Here is a 22,267-nt window from a genome sequence, read left to right on the forward strand (position 1 = left end):
GCAAGGAAGGGTAATGTGATCAGTAATTTCTTTATATTATTCGACAAATATGTCATCAGCTTGTCTAAACTTATAGACAGCTCACAAAGATTTCCAACTATTATTTGTTTATTTTTTATTTTTATGAATGAGCTCAGTACTACAAAAACTCCAACATATTTTCTAGAATTGTAGATAAAAAATAGATTTTTAAATAAAGTACAATCACTTAATTCTTTTACTTTTAACATTTTTTATTTCTTTTACTTAGATATTAAATTATTAAAAACTTTTGACACTTTTAACTGTCTATACTTCAACAGCTGGCTTATTCTTTGAAGGGAAACGAATATACAAGATGTCGTCGGAGCGGAATCCTGCCTCGACTCTATCCATATCACACTGATCGGGAATGCCAACCGTCATTGTAGCTTCGTTTAGTTGAATTTTTTTAGTACCATGAACTAATATCGATGTACCTTTGACCTAAACGAAAAAAATATTGTTTTAATTGACAAGTATAGACAGTTGGATAAAAAATGTGATAAGAAATTTTCTGTTAACTACGACAAAATTTGTTAAAATCACTTTATGTTATAATTAGAATATATAAAAAATAGTTTTGGGGCATAACCGTGCTGGCTTATTTTGTTATTAAACAAACAGTAAAAATTGATCAGATTTTCCTTTCTTATTATACTTGTAATTTTTTTGGGGCATTATATATTAAAAAATATCTTAGTAAAATGTATTTTTTTAATTGATTGTTTCCTAAAGGATGCTGGTAAGATTGTCTTAGTCAATTTATCGCAAAATGATAGCGAAAAAGAGTGCAAAAAATACTATTTAAAATAAGAATTTTACAGTTTCATAGATCTACCCCTTTTTAGTAACATTTCTTCAAAATTTAGTTTTTCTTACATTTTTAAGGGATCGTTAACCATGCTTAATGATTTTTATGTACGATTAAAAGTGATATTACGAAACGATTAATTTGTTCAAAAGTAATTTTCTGTTCCTTAAACGTACAGCAAAGCTAGATGAAAGTTTTAAGATGACTTTTTCCAAAGATACCAAGAACTGTAATGTCGAAGAAAGATATTAGTTATTTATTTGAATCTCAATTTTTTATAAAATAAATTTGCAACACAATAAATTACTATAACTTTGACGCCTTGTATTTTATTGTGTGGCAACTAATTTTACTTGATAAAATATATTTTAACACGATTAAAAAAATTATAATAACATATTTCCAGCAATAATTATTATCAAATCAATTTTTACAGTTAGACAGTAAATAATTTTGACTTAAATTAACAGCATAAATCAATATAGAACCGCAGGTTGCATGAATTAAGTCATCGATGCATGCATAGAAAAAGTTTGATTTTGTCTTCCACGTACGAAAATTTGAGGGTGCCTACCAATTACTTCATACTTCGTACTTATAAAAAAGCATTATTTAAGGGCTCTCTCTTGCAGTGTATTTTTTTTATGAGCCTTACTTTTTGTTACCACTCCGCGGCTGCTTATTCTTAATATAATTTTAAAACAAATTGCTTGTGTATGGAAGAAAGGATGGGAAAAGAAAGGAAATGAGTGGCTGAATTTGTGCAAAATACTTTATCTTGCATGTGAGACACAACCAATTTAGAAGGCAGCGAAGAAAAGGTGTTACAATAGGATAGAATTTTAATGTTATTTTGTTATAACATACAAATAAGTTTTCAAGAGTACAGCACTAAAAATGCTAGAAAAATTTTTTCCTTAAATAAAACTTATCCAAATTTCAACTATTAGCTTAGACAGTCAACCCAAAACAACTGACGAATGTTGAGCCTAATTGAATTATAATAACTTGAGTAAGTCAAAAAAATTGCAAATATAAACACACACGTACACCATTTCAGCCACACAGGTAACCTTTATACTAAATTAAAAATCTGTCTTATGTTGAAAATGGACGATTTATAAGTGCTAACGCTTTTTGCTCTGACGAAATTTTAAGGCACAAGTTAAAGTCATCCAAAAAAAACAGATGTCTTGAAGTTAATATGAGGATGAGGACGTAATAGAAATAACTTGGAGAATAGAGCACAAGACAGTCGGAATCGTTAACGGTATTATTAAAAACAATGATTTTGATAACTTTCCATACGCCGGCGTAACTCATATTAGTGGTAGAGACTATAAGTACACTCCAATCCTAAAAAACGAGAAATGTAAAATACTGTTTGTTATTTGTACATGTATTTTATATAATACGATAAACGTGCAGACTTGTTTGTTTAAAGTGTATGTAATTACATAACAAATTTTTTTTTTAATGTAATGATTTATTATAACATGGATTTATAAAACTATATCAATTTTTTATTTAGCGAGGAGACACATAAATGTATAAAACATCAAAGTATTAAAGTATTATATTTTCTTTTTCTTAGGTATTATGAATTAATGTAACGATTGCTACCCCTTCTGAATAACAAGATATATCGTACATAATTAGTAAAACTTTTATAAGTTGAAAAAGAGTTTTAATATTAAAAATCGTAATAAACACTTAATTGTTGATAAATATGGTTAAAAATACATTATTGAAGTTATTATTTTTAATTCGTATACAAATATACTATATCAAGTGAGATTCGTTGCAACACCGAAAAATAAAAGACAGAGTTATAACAATTTGTTTGTGTAAACAAAATTTTTAATATTATCCATAATCCTTGTTATTCTAGTCGGTATCCTAAATCGAATCCATATTTAAAGTTTGCCATAGTAAGGTCTAGAGTAAATAAATGAGTTTTTTATTTAATCGTTGTGTGACATCATCTTAAATATTGGATAAAAATTGTTGCGCGTCATCAAAGATTTCTATTAGTAGTATTTTACGAATTGAGAATTTTTGATAATTTTATTAAAAAATGTTAAAGTTAATCATGTTGTGAAGTTAAAGCTTTAGATGGAGATTTATGCACTTGTCTTGCTCTACACCTAATCAAAAAAAAGAATTTATTTAATTTTACTAGTACTGATGAATAAATTATCAAATAATGAACAAATTATCTTCGGCTGCTTTTGCAATGCGATGGTTCAAAACAAGTTGTAAGCAAAATTCAAAGAAAAACTCCGCTCTATTTACATTATTTGTCTTACAACAAAGAAAACTGGTACGATTACGTCCCAAAACCCTTTTTCGATGTATTCTGATCATTATAAGAAAAGATCCCAACAGTTTTTGTCGCAGTGCACGAATTTCTTATTAAACGTTATTCGAGGCTTGATTTACCCGCCCAGTAGTTTTTTGATGAGATTTACTTTATGCCCATTAATTACACTTTATTACAAGAGTTTTGACAGTTGAACATTTTTTCTACTTCCAGAATATTAGAAAATTCTCATCGACTTTCTCTACTTAATTTAAGGATAAACCATGCAAAACATAAAACGTTTAAAAAATAAATGAGAAGAAGGACAAAGAAAAACATTTTGATACTTACAGTGACCTTAATTGTGTTTTTGTCAAATTCAGCGCAATCCAACTCCGTCTCGTGTACCTCCTTGCATAAAACCACAATTTCGTTCAGTTTTGAGAAAAAATCTTAGAGACATTTAAATATTGAAATGCAATTGCCAAATAGCCTTACCTGATTACTGATAGGTAAAGGGCAATAATCTTTGCTGGGTTTCAGGTCTAATTGCCTCGACTCTTCGGTGGCGTTGCTGGAATAGGTAATCAAATGAGAATCACGGCCACAAGAAGAGACGCCAACCTCGTGCCTTTGGTCATAATCTCCCACAAGGATTGCCATTGCCATACGATAGTGCTCATCCGACATTTTTCTACAAATACAATTATGTAACTGCGTAGGTGCTAGATTAGAAAAGTCTCATGAGCAACTAACGAACAACGAAATGGTTTCCAGTATTTCTGCTGTACGTGTCACGTTCATGACATCACTGTCGTATATAGCTAATACCTATTGATATCTTGCTCACTCAACATTTCTGTGGATGAATTTATTAATGATACTTGCTAGTATGCGCTTAGGTAGGTGCTTTGTTGTTGATAAATGTTTAATAAACTTTCTTTGAATCTGTTTCATACAACTGTTTTTTGTAAAAAAAAGGCTTAGATGACGTTACTCTACGTCATACCTTTCGTAATTACTGTTGGAAGATTTGCACACGCAGAAAAGAATTACAGGAATTTTTACCGTAAAAGCAACGGTAATCCTGTGATAGCTTGTCATTACGTAAATTTTTACCGTAGATGATAATGAATGCTTACTGTAGTTTACAGTAATTTTTATGATAACTGTAAAATTTATCCAAAATTCACTATAATTTTTACTATACGGTAACGGTAAAATTTCCACTGAAAGAGTATATATAGCTGTAGGATGCAGGGTCACATTGGCTGGAGGGGAAAGCCGAGCACCTGATCAGTTGTCTGCTAAAGCGCGGACTAACCTACAAATTATAGACCTGTGTGGATATTTGTCTATCTCGTTCTCTCATACGGTTTGTATAGCCCACTACAACAGAGATATCTGGTCAGCACTTCCCTACAGACCACGTGACCCTGCAGCCTATAGCTATATTCACTTTCAGGGAAAATTTTACCGTTGCCGAACAGTAAAAATTATAGTGAATGTTGGATAAATTTTACAGTTATCATAAAAATTACTGTAAAGTACCATAAAAATTCATGAACATTTATGGTAAAAATTAACGTAATGACAAATTATCACAGGATTACCATTGCTTTTACTTTCAAAATTCTTGTAATTCTTTTCTGCGCGTATAAAAAGAGTTACCATGGGTTATCTCACGTACGTGTGAGTGTCAAAATAAAGGGTAATGTCGTTGAAATCGTCAATTTGACCAAAACATACCTCAGCTTAATGGTTACGGATGTTCTTTGCTATCAAATTTATTTACAATATCTTTTGAAACTGCTCCGACAACGAGAAATCTGGTCTTAGCAGTAGAGATAAATTTTCGATGGACGTAGAGTATCTCAATTCTCCAAAGATAGCATTGCAAAAGGCAAAAACAAGCTCTATCTCCTTGGTAAAAAAGACCAACGTCAGGGTGTCTCTACTACACAAGAAAAAAAAGGGAGAAAAAAGTGTCACGCTATAATACAGTGGAGCTTGGTAAGGAATTGCTTCAATTTTCGCAACTCTTAAGGTCAGCTCTTCGTGCTCCACTAATATCTCTATACTCTGAAAATGTTGGTCAAAACAGTTAAAATAATTAAGTAGCAGATGACAGCGTGTTTTTTGCATGCATTTCATGTAAAAACTCTTCTAGCTGTCGACTTGTAACCAATGTAATACCCAACAGTGCAAGAAGAATTGAATCAGATGCCATAACGCGTAGGTACGTCTACATGTCTTTATAAAATGCTAATTTTATATAAATCATCTGCAACAAAATCTCTTTATTATAAACATATCGACATACTAGACACGAAAGATCAATACATAGTCTGAACACTCGTGAATAAAATAATACAAGAAGCCAAAAATATCTAAAGCTTGCTGGTGTAGGAGAAAAAAGCACTTGGTTGAGCTCGCGTTAACCCAAGTGAGGTAGGAGAAAAAAAGCTCGTGAGTCAAAGTAGATTGGTCGTCGAATTTAAAGAGTAGCAGCAAAAGTAGCTCTTATTTGCTGCGAGTGGATACGTGGCCTCACTAAACATTGTAATTGGTGGGAGCAATGGACTTCAATACTCGATTAGTTTGGAGTGGTGGTGGTGGGGATGGTGGTTACCATGTCAAGGTCAAGGATAGTTCAATGTATTATTCACTTTGTGCTGTAGTGTTGATTTAAAAAACTTCTAACGCATGTATTGGTTCATTTTATGGAACATTTCTCGTAGTGCGCAGAGAATCATAAAGAAGTTTAGGTAGCAATGGAAAAATACAATGATTTTTTTCAATTTTATGTCAAAGAATCTCAAATAGTGCTTGTATTCATGTACTCGCAATTAGTGGTTCTTTATAAAAATACTGCAGTACAGTTATAAAAAACTATAATATTAATTACTATATCCTAAAAATTCATTGGAATACGCATACTCGTTACCTTCAAAATGGTTAAATTTGTTAATACAATTACAATAACATAAAAATTTTGACTTGAACGATATTGTATATCTTATTAATAATTTGGTAGACATGAAATATAAGTTCGTTATCATGTTAGTTGATGGTGATACTTTTTAATAAGAATATCTAACAATTTATGACAAGCACAAAACCCTACAGCATTTCGGTTCTTTCCGTCTATTGGTTTGTGGTCATACATTTTTTTATATTTCCTATTAAACTTTAAGGGCTGTAAAATAAGGTGATGGCCAGTAAAGCATTTAATAACTACGGTTATGTGTTTTTTTTTTATGAATAAGTAAAAAATTTTAAAAGATCAAATAACACTTTTTTGACAAAATTACAGATTACAGCATTTTACCTCAAACAAAAAATGATGAATAAATAAATGTACATTCTTTTAGTTTGATGTTCACGTTGGACAAATAATAACACAACTACTCCGATGCTGCTCGAAAATATAACTGAAAATCTACACCGTTATTTTAATTTCAAATTTATTAATGACTTTTACAAAGGTGATCTAAGGAAAAGAGAAATGTACGATAATCCAAAAAATAATTTTTTCTCTAATTCAAAGTAAATTGTCTTTAATACTTTGATTACCCCATGATTATTTTTAGAGTTTTACTAAAACGAAGTTTAAAACAATAAAAAGAAGTATCGAGAAAAAAGCGTATCAATTCGTTGATTACTAAATCGTATAAGTAAAAAACTTTTAAAATCGTAGAGATCCTAGTGAAACTATTGTCACGTACAGTATGAAACATACTACGTGGGATGGGCCTCAGCTATTAGTATTAGGAAGGAGCACAAGTGGGGGAAGAAAGAGCATAAAAAGGCCCGCAGCAGTGGCCACAGGGCTCTAGAACGTCGGGACTAGAAGGAGGATAGTCGTAACAAGTAACTCGGAATCGCAAAGCGCCTTCCCTCAAGGAATACAGCAATAAAGTGATTGATTGAATTTAACTGCCGCGTTGTTATTAAGCACCTCGAACCTTTAGAATCCCACGTAACACTATTCAGTTTTTGTACATGGGTCATTCTTTTACAAACCGAACGGATTTTGCTAAAAATTTATTTTCACCTCTCCGATTCAGCTGAAAATTGTTTTCCAGTTTCTATATTAAAAAATTAGAGATACGTGTCCGAGGAATTTTTTTTATCGCCTATTTTCAATTTTATTAGTTGTAACAAATGTCATAATAGTGGTTGGAGACTCATTTCAAACAATGTATAGCTCTGAATCCTTAAAAGCTACCAAATTCTCACCAATGGCACTTTCGTAGCTAACGAGTTGAACATTGAAAAAAAAAATTATCAACAAACTAATATAGTTATTAATAATTTAATTGTTTCAATTGATATTTAACAATTGCCACCAACATGAATCGAGTTTTTATTATGACAATCGTATTCTGCGTCAAATTTTACGTAAAAATCATTATTTCAAGATTTGGAGACTTTTTAATTGTTATTGTTAAAATATTAATTTATGTAGCACTTAATGGTTAAAAAAAATGTTTTTTTAGTAGAAAATGATATCTGTACCTCGTATCAAGAAAAATTAAACGTAATAGTTGTAGATAATAGAAAGATCTACAACTTTTGTATTTACCGTTTGTCAGGATAACCACAAAATTTTGTATTATCATGCAAAAACGCGAGAAATCACCATTTTATTATTTATTTAGTATTATTTTTCATTAATACTTAATCTTGAGTGATTTGTTTTCCAATCTAATGTCCTGAATGATGAAAAACGAATTTTCATTGAAGAAAAAAAAACATATTAAACCACTAGAGAAAAAAATGTTTTTTTTTATTGCTACTTCATTTTTTATTGTTTTATTAATTGTCTGCTTTTATATAAAAAACAGACTTTTCATCTCTTCCATGTTTTGGAATTTTAAAATTTCGCGGAAGCCTGCCTACAGTACGATCTATGATTCAAAGTGTTACCCGCACTACTCGCGTACATTTCCCGTACTACAAATTTGTTGGCTTTTAAATCAGCTGGCAAAGAATTGGCTTTGCGTTGTAAAATGTTGGTAACATAGATTCATTCATTATAGTGTGTGTTAGTTGTTGCCAACTTGTTGGAGAGATCATATGGATAAGATGTCTTGAATGCTCGAATCAGATGTAACATTAGTAACTTATTTAAAAAACTATTTAAATTAGGTGTAAGTTAATTTTCTCAGTTTCTGTTATACCAATCTTAATAACATGTAAGTTGAAAGTTTCACATCTGCCGGGGGTCCTGAGACCCACACCTGGTTTGCTTTTGGATCTCTCCTCAAAAGTACGGGTAATGTCTACATGCTTTTAAGTTAATGGAAGTATTGTCTTATGTAGACATTTTGTGTTTGACAATGTTTTTTTGACACAATTGCTTTAGAGGTACGTGGAGCAAGTGGAACTGATAATAAAATTTTGCAATGGAGTAAACTAAATAATTTTTTTTCCCTCTATTTATATCTTCAATGTTTCATTGACTTAAAATGGTGATTGTTCTTTCCTTCTGTATTTTATCAAATTTTCGATAAATTACGCACCTATAGATCATGCAAACTTTTATAGAAGCCATTTTAGTGTGCTGCGAACTACATAGCCCTTGTCCTCAAAAAGCATGTTATAACGCAGTAACTAGTACGGATTATTATATGATATGAACCATCATGAGGTTTACGCTGGGTTGGTCACTATGTGGATCTCATAGATAAGTTATCGGGCAGTCATTTGCCAAAAAATCGTGACGGTAGTAAGCAAGTCATATAAATCATTTGTGTATATCCTATACTATATCTTTGTCCAGACGATGTCCTCAGTTCAATCATCTAAAACTTAGAAAAATCGACTTCTGATTTCACAAACAAATCCTGTAGCTATAAAGAGCTCCAAAATCATTATTGTAAACATTATCATTTATGTTATTGTTGCCATAAATTTTATAACTATCGGCATTGTTATTATAATTATTATTATAATAACTATTATTATTATTATTATTATTATTATTATTATTGTCACCACTTAGAATAATAACGATTAAATCAGAATTTTTAAAAGAGGATGCAAACATTTTTTGTACAAATATTTCAATTTTGATTGCAAATAAAATATCCTTTGGTTAATACTACATTTTCTTACTAAATATTTTTATGATGTTATTGTGCGTAATAAGGAAAAACAATAATTGTTGATGCATACACAAATATTCAATTAGTACGTAATTTTGTTACTTGAAAACTAATGATATAAATGAATTTTAACAATAAGAATGAAACGGTCGTAGAATAGTTTTTTTCTAGAATGTAGTTTTATTGATAGCTTATTTTTACACAAATCATAATATTTCTGGTACAAACAATTACAGTTTAATTATTGAGAAGTTAAATTTTCAGTTAACAAATAATATGATACATGTGATATTATTGCGATGATGAATTTTTTTTTCATGTAAAGTGTTACGTTACTTGTTATCAAATCTTTGAAGTAATAATTCAATTGATTAAAATGTATTAGTTTCCATTGAGAAAATGATACTTAAGGCCATAAGTAAAACCTGTTTAGTAATAACAATTTCAAACAAATCAATTAATTTGACATATAAATACTAAATAAGTAAAATTAATTGCATAAAATAATAAGCAGAAGTGAGAAACGATTATGTAATTATGTTTAAAAGATAGATAATTTGCTACTATGCATGAACACAATGTAACTGTGGAATACAAAACTAATTTTATTTAATTTTTTGAAAGTAACAAAATTCGTTTTAGCAACGTATTGAATTATTTCAGGATATATAGTTTAGTATTTAAATAGCAACTATTATATATCTTTTTATGAAAAATTGTCATTGTGCAGAATAATAAAAAGTTAGTTTCTATTGTTTATGTACATCCGTATCATAGGTACAAAAATAAATCCAAGAAGCATGGTTAGCAAATTTTACATATTATTTTTGCGGAAGCTAGAAGTTTCATCCTAATAAGACATATATAATCTTGTATAATATTTTAAATTCCATGAAGACTATAAAAATATAATATGTCAATTACGGTTGAGATGATGTAAAAGCCAAAAAAAGTGAATAGCCTACTTCGTATCTTGAAAATCCATGTAGCTTAAGAACTTTCAAGGAGTTGGAGACACACTGAAAAACAAACTACTGCAGATCCTAAGATTTTTACAAATTGTTTTAGTTATATTATCTTAAGCATGTGTGTACGTATTTTAGTAAATCTCTACGACATGCGCACTCCTTTAGGCGACACCCTGCTTTAACTTAAAATAAGGGTCTTCGAATTTAATATACGAAATAGTAACTTATATATCATTTGAATTTTTGTATTGCTATATGCCTTACGAGTCAATATAAATGTATGTTAATAGTTTAAAGTTTGTTGAGTTTTTACTAGTAAACACAGTGCATACAATAAAAGTAAATCAGAATATGTTTTTCACATTTATTATATTCAAAAGTGTTTTTAGTCCTACCTAAAAATCCCTAAGAAAACACTAACAAATATATACCATTGGGTCTACAAATTATGATAACTTATTTAATTATGTATGATCTGGAATGTTAATTGACTCATCTTTTGAAGAACTACAAATGTCATGATTTTTAGTCGTTATAGATTTTGATACTGATGTTGCATTTCATATAACTGCCTTTCTGTTTTTTTTTACGTAGAAAACTATGTATATTAGTAATTAAACAAATTTGATATTTCGGTATTTGGCTAATAAACCTTTCATTTATTTTGATTTTGAGGATTTCAATTATTTGTTTGTTCAAAAATAATGTTTTTTTTAATGCCTGTAATATTATTATAAATGTACAACTGACTTGTTACTTTAAATCACTCAAGTAATGAGATTAGTATGGCAATCTTGATCGCGTTATTTTAAACTATGAATAATTTTTTTTCTTGCAATACATTCGTGTTAAATGATACAAAACCAAACAATCTATCATGCAACCCGATAAATTGTATAAATTTTCTATCTCAAAATAACGGCTGCCTTGAATGCTTTTTTTTTAATAACCTACAGGTGACAACATCATTTTATCTTTGCAAGAACAATTACTTTTAATTTTTTCCTGACTATAATAAACTGCTTAATAGTAAGAATTTTAGTACATGGTGAAGCAGAAAAAAGAATATTTATAATTATTATTACTTGAATAATTGATTGGACATATTATTTCTATTCTTAGTAAAGTATGGTTGCATATTTTTATGAACTTTATTTTTTGCATTTAAATTATTCTTACATTGTGTCAAATATGAATTGTTTTACTCAAATAGTAATAAGATATCAAAATTAAAGCATCTACTTGTCTTGAATAATACGGGTTTCAAGTTATACAAACATTTACAAATAACTTTTAACAAAAATCTTAGAGGAAAATAAAATTTTTTGATTAATATCTCGTTAATTTTTTACGAACGTTGTTTACACTATCAATTCATTAAATAATCTTTTTTTTTTTTTTTAACGAGAAACTTATAATTCTATAAGATAATATTTTTGTAAACAAGTCTGAGTAAAGCAATGGGGCTACATGATAATAATAATTATGTTGACCTTAATGAGATAATAAATAGCGATGATGATCATTATGATAATGATAATAATATATGATAGTCATAACGATGATAATAATGATAATGATATTAATAATAATAATAATAATAATAATAATAATAATAATAATAATAACAATCGTAATAATAACTATAGTAACGACAATTAAAATAATGATAATGTCAATAATAGTCGGGAGAACGATGATAATTATTATGATAAGAATAATAATAACTGTAATAAGAGCCAAAATAAGAACTTCGTACATTTGCAAATACCGTAACTATCATTCTTACAGCATACAAGATATCAATTAAAATGAGTTTTGATTTTGAATGATAATTGGCAAGTATCCCACAAGATGCTTACCCCACAGCAATGTACCCCACAAGATAAGTAATTTTTAGTTCTTTTTATATTTTTTATCATCCCAGGATATTTATTGCATAAAAAATAATTGAAATATTCAATTTTTTTTTGTAAATTTTTAACAAACTTTAATTTGCATTAATCACAAAACAGTTCAAAGTAAGAAAAGTATTGAATTAATAAATAATTATGTTAGATTAGTGACGTTTCTTCTTAATAAACAATGTGCTAAAATCAATAAGACGTATGAAACTGCATATTTTTTGGGTATTCTAGAAGTATATTTATAATTTAATAATAATAAATGTTTGTTACTACGTTAGTTATATTTAAACATTTTAAATTTTATCACACTTTTTTTTGGTTGATTTGCGATATGAATGTTGTCATTGAACTGATGTTAACGTGATTCACATTTGTCAAATAAGAATTGGTAATATTTAATACAAAAATAATTGGATATTTAATATTTTTCTATTACTTGAACTAGTGTTATGAACGATATGCTGGGCATATCATACTGACTCACCCTAGTAACGACAAGCCTACGCTAGTAAAGGACACCAATAGGGGGAAAGAGCTTATATAAGGCCCTGCGAGACACGAATCGGGGCACTCGAGCGTCTTTTAGGCAAGAGACCGAACGATAAGTAGAAAACACCGCGCGAAACACACACACCTCTGCCTTCAAGAAGCTAATAAATAATTGACTAACGAGTTGAGTTCTTTTCGTGTCGCACCTCCTTACCAGCTTGTTTATCCTACGTAACACTAGCTATAATCTTAGAAATAAGATGTAACTATAAGTTAGATACTAAAATATTTTTTTTTTAGAACCTTTACCAAAAAAAAACCAAAAAAATTATGCTGAGAATGACCCCTTTGATTCACCACACACGATAGGTAGATATATATATTTGCGTAGATATTTCTTATTTTTAGAGCTTGATTGTTTTAGTCAGTTTAATTCTTAATATTCCGTTGAATTTTTTAATAATTAAAAATGATATCTTCAGAAATAGTTGAGATGGACAAGGAAAAGATTACTTAAATAAGCGATGGTAGAGGGGAAGGTAGGAGGAGCAAAAAGAGGTTGCTTAAAGTATTTCTACATCAAAAATTACGAAAAAATAAGCAAACAACTATACGCATTGAGAGGTTGCTGAAGAGGGGAGGGGGCTGCGAAGAACTAAATCTCACTTTTGTCTATATATATATATAGTATAGACAGATAATCTTATCTTATCTTACTAATATATAAAGCAGAAGCGCTAAAACCGTTGTAATCGCTAACCGCGAAAACTACTGAACCGATTTTGTTGAAATTTTGCACACTGATTCATAATACTTCCTAGATGGTTTTAGTATAGTTTTTATCTTAAAAAATTTAATAACAATAGCAATAAATGAGCTCAAAGTTTTGCAAAAATATGCCAGCTTTTCACTTTAGTTCAGTAAAATCCGCCAGGTGGCGTCGAAATAAAATCGAAGCTACCTGAAACATAATTAAATAAGTGTGGTTATAATAGGCTGGAGCGTCTCCATAGTGTTGTAGTCGATATTCGGCAATTCAACGAGTTCTATTGAGAATGCTCATAATAGTCTTGCAGCTGGGTATCTCGGTTACGGACGACACTCTTCTCTAAGGGGAAAGGGACCTAGGTGTCCATTCACCCTGAATCTCGACGAGTGCGATCAAAAAAAAAAAAATTATTTCCAACTGATGCCGTCTCTGCCACAATACCAGGAGACATATCTAGCAAGAGCACAATCTGCACCAACTCTTCATAGTTGTGTGGCAGTCCCACCATTCTACCGGGTGCAGTTAGAGAATTTGTGGCTACAAATGTAAGCAAGGGAAAACAGCTCTGAGGGGCACGGGCAGCCACAACGGCTACCTTCTTGGTCGTCGCGTCCCCAATGCGCTTACCCACATGTTCTCGTCTAACGATGAGCGGTTGGTTATCCGGGGAACGACCCGAGACAAGATATTCTTTGGTCAGCAGCTCACCTCCCTCTATCGCAGTCTCCGTATATCGAGACTCTCAGGGTAAGAATCAAGCAACCGTAGCCAGCTCTTCATCATCAGGAATAAGAATAACCTGGAAGTTTTACCACTGGCGCTTTTTAGGGCCATTAGAGGTATTTACGTTCCCTACTTAACCATCAATTTCATCGGTTCTTTTTAGGGGCCACCTAAGTATAAACTACCTTGCCAACAAATACATTTTTACTACTATTTCCGGAAGCAATTCCTCGACTAAAAGACAATATTAACTAAAGACGGGCACTATTAAACCAAGTCAACCATTCACTAGCAGACGCACAACGTCACCTGCGGAGTTGTTCTTCGCGAGGCTGGAAAACCCGGGGACCGACGACCCTATACTACCCTCTCGACTCTAAGCATTCAACCAGGAATCACTGATCCTCTCCAGAGTCTGCGTTGGGCAAACCTATAACAGCTATTTAGGAAAAAAAACTTGAGCCAACGGGACAGCCTCCACTGGACAAGTATCACTAACCAATCTCCCCATCTAAGATCACTGAAACAACTGAATCTGCAAATAAAAAAGGTGCTTTAGACACCAACGTCTTTGACGTTATACCGGGAGACGTTGGGAAAGAGCACTACAACTAGCCCCAAAGCTTTGGACTTTTTAATTTTTCTCCCGATCAGTCTGGGTTTTTAACAGCAGGCCAGAGAAGATCTCCCTAAGGTATCCAGGCAGTCACAATTGCTGTTAACTGCAGTCAAGAAAGAGTTAACTTAAAAAGCTCACCGGTCTTTTTTAGGGCCATCGGACGTCGAACTACCTTGCCAACAAATGGATTAGAACTTAACAAAGTTGACAGAAAACATGCTTTAGGGGTCACACAAATTTTAAGCATGCCAAAAGTCGCAAGAGGGTGAATCGGAAGAAAAACTTCAAGTGTATCTAATAAATACAATTTTACTTAGGCGTCAAGAAACTGACGCAGAAAATATATCGAGATTGAAACAGCAGCGTCAAAATTGACAACTAAAGAGTCCATTACGTGAAAGATTAGCTTTTCATTGTTCCCTCACAGCAATCTCTGAAATCTTTAAAAATCCTACTTCAGATTTTTTAATGAGTAGAAAATGTATTTGTGTTTTTGTGGCAATAAAAATGTAGGTTTTAAGTTTCAGGACTTTGTTGCTCTGGTAATAAAGTTGTGAGATATGAGAAAAAAAATTTTTTTTTAATATAAATTTTTTGGGGGTTTAAAATCTTAACAGCTTTAAAAAATAACCGTTTTCGTGAATTACACGGGGAAAACTGTAAATCAACGGCTTTTTATGGCCACCGATTATTTTATCGTATAAAGAACGCACGGTACTTTTCAGCATAATAATTTTTTCGAATTTTTACACCTCATTATTTAACCAAATAAACTATAAGGATTTTGAAAAAATATGTTTTCAATAAGAAGATTTTTGTTCTTAGATGTATCAGGAATATGTGTAAAATTTATAACTGAAAATGTTTCACATTACATGTCAACACACTACGGTGTTTTATTTAGTAAGTCTCGGGCGAAGCCGAGACGGGGGGCTGCTAGTTCCTTATATAAAAGGATATAATAATGCATGTAACGTTTTCATACCTTTCACCACGAATTTTTGAGATTTTCGGACTTCCCTAAAGTGATTTCTGGCAAGACACGAGCAATTTCCACTGTCACTGTCCAAAAGATATATTATCTCATATTTTTAATTATTGTCTAATGATCTGAATTGTTCCGATGATTCTAAGGGCTCACCATCCTTGTACCACATAAAACCAGATGTTGGTGATCCTTTGGTTTTGCAAAATAGAGTAATAGTATTCAAAGCATCCTTCTACCCCAAGACAATTTCTGTGATATTCATATTTGTATCTTTTATGGTAGGTATTTCTGGCACTAATAATTATGTAATGAGGAATTATTTTTTTGAGACTTGCTGGTATAGTATTACTATTCCTAATATTGTTACTGTTACAATTATTATTAGTAATGTTCTTATTATCATTGTTTGTTATTGTTGTTGTTATTATTATTTTTATTATTCATACCATTACCTTGAACTTTCAGGTCCAAGTTTCTATAGTTATATCAAACGTTTCTGTCCCACGTTTCGCAAGTGTATTCAGCTTGATCGGAATTCTGCATATTTTCGATCAAGAGAATCTAGCACGATCGATATATCTAGTGTTGTTTCATGTAATATCCATTATTTCTGGAATAAAATTTTTATTTTAAGAATTTGTGTTGTTCAACTTTAATTTGTTCTAATAAATATAACAGTAACGTACTAAAACTATTATCATGGTAAGCTTTTTTTACCCATCTAATTTTAGAGTATACGTACTTAACAACAGTACAGGTTACAGTCACGTTATCACCTACAAAGAGTTCTTCAAAATTCTTGTCAACTTGAAACAGATTTGTGATATCCTTTTTATCGTTATGAAAAAGAAATACAAAAAAGTTAGTAAAAATTGCGGAATGAATATTTTTTATAATATTTAAATTAAAATCATAGAGAAAAATTTATGTACCAGTAATACGAATACGTATTGGTTTAGATTTACATTGATGACTGCAAGCTACACATTCCAGTGGACTGAATGCAGTTACATTTATCGTTATTTAAGAGCTAGTTACATCATCATTTGGCAAAAAAAAATTTTTCCCTCAAATTAAAGTAAAATACAATAAATTTAAAGTTAACTTCTCTTACTCAAGAAAGTTAAAGAACTTCTTCAAATGGTAAGATGTGGAAAAGGGATTAACTCTTTAAGTATTACCTTATGTTTTATATTATACTTAAGATAACATTGCTGTACTCTAGATACAATACTAAGTTTAATTGGAACGTTACATTCTATTTCATGTCACGGAAAAAATAACTATAGATAAGCTACGTATATATGTTGATAAGAAAGAGTCAGGCAAATTTTTTAATTTTCTTGTCGTTTATGAATCCGCTTCAACGTCCTCGAATAAAAATTACGCGTACTTGTGTATAAAATAATCAAACGAATCCTTCTAATCAAACAAAAATCACCTCAAACTCAAAGTCCTTGCAACCCTTATCGGAATAATATGTTGGGCATTCTCGGTACAACCACGTTACATTAGGCTTAGAGGGACAATGGCTAGTACACCTGAACGTTGCATTTTTATTCATTTCGTGAAAAGGTTTAGTTCTATTAACATCGGATATATAGGTAGTTGGCAAGCAATTTGGCTCTGAAATTTATTTTTTAGTGATTAGTATATTACGACCCAAGGCCATAAAAGTAAAAAAGTCTTAGGTCGTCCGAGTATGGTGATTAGATCATGCAAAGCTTTTAAAAAATCGAAATTACTGTAAATTTTGACACTTAAACTTAAGGATCGCACTCCAGCACTGTTGCTTGCCCTCAAAGTATAAGTGCCTTGGTTAATCTTGGTCGGTTTTATTATTATAAAACTGCTCGTGGATGTGGCATGCGATATGATAAAATCTTCTTTCGATTCCATAACAATTCTTCGTGGGTGTTGCGTGCAAATCATTTTCATAGCTTTAGTAAATTTCTTGCAAGGAATATATTTTTAATGTAGGTAAAAAATATTTTATCAAAATAATTTGTTACCACTCAAGAGTTGGCTTCGGAAATACATCTACGTCGGCAATGAAAATTACACGATTGTGAGATTCTACTGCAAAGTGTCTTTTCCCTTTATTATACGTTAAATTAAGGTATGTATAATTATGATCTGCAACAAAACGAATGAAAAATATTCAGGTTTTAATCTACATATTCAAATAATTAAAAAAAACAATTAACCCACCATATAACTTATCGTGTATTTCTACATAGATATTAGTTTTCTGATTTTTACTAAGCCAGGATGTTCCTCGACAAGAATAATATCCTTCATCACTAAAAGTCACGTTAGTCTGAGCGAGTATAGATGTAACCAACAAAAAACAACTTCCATTTTTTTCTACGAAGTTCAAAATTGTCCTGGAACTCTGATAACCATAAAAGTATTTATATGTGAGAAATAATGATTGATTACGGTATATGAGATAGAGGTAAATACATTATAATTTTAAGTTGTAATACTTTAAGAAATAAAATTTTCAAAATTACAAAACATTCTCAGAGCGAATATTTTATTAATAACTTTTAATGATAAGTACAAAATTTTTTTAGTTTTTACTTATGCTCTGGAATATTAAAAAATTTTTTTTTGCCTCTTTATAAGGATTATTTTTGTATTTTGCAAAAGTAGCATTGATTGCTTATCTGTTCTGTAAACGTCAAATAACCTTTTAATCGTTGTCTCAAAATTTGAAAAAAATCTCTGCTCAATAATTAGCACAAAATTTTTTTAGTTGTATTTTCTGTTTATTGTTCCTAAAAATATTCGAAAGAGCTTGTTGAATTTGAAAAAATAAAACATGTCAAAAAAAATCTTATTAAAAACTGAAGGAAAATGTATCCATCTTGAAATTGTACAATACTAAATGTGGACGTTATGGCAATACGCTATTGATAGTTAAAAACAAACTTTTAGTTTTTTAAATTAGAATTGATGTAAAAACGTTCGTTCGCAAACGTGACTGATTAAAAATTTACACATATACGTGCACTCAGTATGAAAAAAGTTTAAATATATTTGAAATTGCAGAAGAATTGAGCTAAGCTTCTAGCTTATTTTAACTTAAAACAAGTAACTTTATTTATTACAATTTCTTAGCCGAATAGTAATACATCTACTTAGTTACAAAAGTACTTTTTTAAATATGTAAGTAGATATTTTACTATTCGTGTAAGAAGTTATAAAAAGTTGATAAAGTTATTATTTGATATTAAAGAGTTATATCACTTAAAATTAATTTTATGCTCCATCAAGTAAAGTCGTCATTAAAATTAAATACAAAGTTTGTTGTAGAGGGATTGCAAAAAAACATTTTTTTAAACCAAAAAAAATTCTGTTACAACCTCAATATTGTACTTTAACTGTATTTTAATTTTTAGACAGATACAAAAATATAAAATACAATTTTTTTAATCTTTAATGAATTAAAATAATCTATAAACATCTGAGATATAAGTTATTACACACATACATACTCAGAGAGCAAGATATTTTTTCCAAACAAATCATTTTCATCGTCTTCACCATAAAAACTTTTTTAAAAACGTTTTTTGCCAAAATTTATCCTCGACAGATTCAAAGCTTTCTTATTGTATAAGCATGTTAAATTCTCAACATGACAACATTTTTTTCTCGCAAAAATTCTAAAAAATTTTTGCCGAATAAAAAAGTTTATCAGAATGATGATGCTATCGATTTTTGAAACGTATAACGCAACGATCTTTTCATTGTAATAAATTGAATCAAAAGTTTGTCAAAAGAAAATTGAGGCTAGTCCCGTTGATGGTTTTTACAATTTCATTACTAAATAAACATAGGTTCAATTACATGTTTAGTCGAGCCTAAAAATTGATTTTTTCTTTTAAAATTTTCCTATGTTAATGAATAAAATTCTATGATAATCATGTAAATAAATTTTTAAAATTACCGAATTTGCAGGAGTCTCCCAGAAAATATCCTAAGGGCTATTTTATTTGATTTTAATCGTACAGTTAATGTACTATGTTAATCCTTTAACAACGGGTTCTAAGCTATCAATCTTAATTACTGGTGTTTCCAGTTCTTTTTTAGTAATTGAGAGACTAGCATGTATTTTTTGCAAGAAACCATCTTGATTAATTGCACAAGTGTGGATATTAATATCTGTAAATTCTGATTTTTCAATGGTAAAACCCAATTTCAAATCAAAAGTTATCTTACTGTTGACCACGAGTTAGGGCTCTTACAAAAAGTAATTGGAAATGTAGTGTGTGTTTTCAAGTAGCCTTTAAATAATTTAAAAAACTTGATATGCTGCATAACAAACTCTTAAAAGTCAAAAGAATCACATTTAATTCAGGGGATGTTGGGTTGCACAGCAGAAATTTCCGATTACCAATACGTACTTTGCGTTTTAAGATATTACTAGATGTTTGTACGGATTCACTTTTATTGGCGGAAACAGAAAAAAATAAATTATTTTACTTTTAATAAATTGTATCACTCATAATTACATGTTGAATCAGAAGTACAAGTAAGTTAGTAGAATAAAATATTTCTTACATTTAACATAAACGTACATCCAACGAACATTCAAATTGTTGAAATTTATAATTGCTACTGTATTATTGTCTTGGATGCAGCTGTACTAGCCAGCATCGCCAAACACTGTTGACGGCCTTCGAAATATAGTAGTTCCACTCGTCTGATTATACTTAATATTTAACATTAACATTGTTATCTATAAGCAAATAAAAAGTTAATTTTTTAAAATTATTTTAAATATTTATGACAAATGTAACAATTTGTAGTGAGGTCGGTCGTCGTTACAACTAGAAATTCAAATAAAGTGTACAATTTTTTCATAGAAAACAAGAAAACAACATTTCCGTTGAAAGATCCTTTTATTAAATTGTATAAGAAATTTTTCTATTTTGTATGGATTCAATAGGAAAGATCATAACCGCTAGATGATTTCTTTTTATCTCTACTTTTTTTCAAACATGACACGCATAAATAAGGTAATGTTACACTTTAAAAATCATTGTTGTAATATAATAGCTATAAAACTACACCTGGGCAGCCGAAAATGCCCTTAACCTATCGAGAGGATCTTCTCTGCAAACACGTACAGTTCCGTTAGTTGAAATATGCATATCGTATGTATAAATTAAGTAAAATAAAGTTAAATGTGTTAGTGTATGATAATCTTTATTCATGAAAAACGTTAATAGTTTCTCCCTACTTGAGGTGTTTTTCTCGAACCTACAGAAATTGTTGCGAAAAACAACGTTCAAAACTTTATTGTATGCATATTATCAAAGGTATCAAAATAAAAATGTGAGGTACTAAGCCAGTAACTAGAATTATGATGTTACAAATATATCGTGAATAATTCTTTGGGTACGAGAAAATGACTACACTTCTACAATAAACTAATGCTTACGTCCGATCTGAAGAACTTTAACAGTATAGGTAATAGTAGAATAGAATTTTTTTAAACCACAACAAACCCTAACTAAATTTTTTTTAATGCACATTTATAATGTTTATAATTTTTTCCTTTTAACTAATACTTCTAGAAGATAATTCTTATTTTTTAACAAGTGCACGACGATGATTTGATAAAAACTAATACGTATGAGATATTTATGTAACTTACATTGTCTTCATTTGAGTCAGGATACTTAAAAAAAACATGGTTCCGGTTTTTGCAAGTAATCTCCAGAGCGTCTCCTTCATTTCTTTTTAACTCTGCCAAATGAGGATGAAACTGGATCTCATGTCCTTGGCAACCTAAAGAGTATTTATCAAACGTTAATTTTTTAAAGATTTTCAACCATTCAAATAAAAATTGCAACGTTTTACAAGAAACAATGTGCCGGAAATTATGTATGCTACGTGTCAGCAGGATTTTGGTTACGAAAAAATCCAACACCTACTTGCTTAAGGTGGTAAAGCAAAAAAAGCATGGCATGAAGCCAAAAATAAAGAACTATCAACCTGGTTTTTAAACATGCAGTTGTGCTCTCCATTTTATCTACTTTTTTTTTCAATCCATAAGGCTACGCAACCAATTTTAAAAAAAAATCTCATAATACATTTTGTAAGTGTAGTGTTATATTCACACTCCACTACCAACACTAAACAGAAGTAATACTGAATATTAATGACAATTTTATATGACTGACCTGAAAGTAAATAGAAAAAAAGAGCGAACACCATCCACCGAAGTAAAAACATCCATCTATAAAAGCTCGACATTTTACTCTGACTTACACTTCCACTTGGAACTGGCTGAAGTACTTGTCTAAGGCGTGGTTAAACAAAAAGTTTGAGCAAGTAATAGGATATCTACTGACGATCGTTTACGAAGTGTAGGTGTCCGTAATTAATGAATTTGATGCGTTTAGCAGTAGCTAAGGTACATAAATGATTGAGAGTCATGAAGTTTAATTGACATGCTGCTCATAATAAAACGTGATAAAAGAACAATAAAACTTATCGACCCACCGAAGAAAAAAACTTTACAAACTCACCTGACTTACTAA

At 30.3% G+C, this 22,267-nt stretch overlaps 1 protein-coding gene across 1 annotated transcript; it reads right to left on the reverse strand.

The window, feature by feature from the left end:
- Positions 1 to 288: 288 nt before the first annotated feature.
- LOC149375435 (uncharacterized) lies at positions 289 to 15,739 on the reverse strand. Its single transcript, XM_089589111.1, has 4 exons — positions 15,708 to 15,739; positions 3,633 to 3,828; positions 3,486 to 3,545; positions 289 to 465 (listed from the first exon to the last, which is right to left on the reverse strand). The coding sequence occupies exons 2-4, from the start codon at positions 3,822 to 3,824 to the stop codon at positions 289 to 291; spliced, it is 429 nt and encodes a 142-aa protein (XP_089445237.1). The 5' UTR covers positions 3,825 to 3,828; positions 15,708 to 15,739.
- Between the last annotated feature and the right edge of the window lie 6,528 nt (positions 15,740 to 22,267).

This window comes from Copidosoma floridanum, unplaced genomic scaffold, assembly GCF_036245765.1.
Source record: "Copidosoma floridanum isolate Cflo_tuat_1 unplaced genomic scaffold, Cflo_Japanese_pri ptg000007l, whole genome shotgun sequence".
NCBI lineage: Eukaryota > Metazoa > Arthropoda > Insecta > Hymenoptera > Encyrtidae > Copidosoma > Copidosoma floridanum.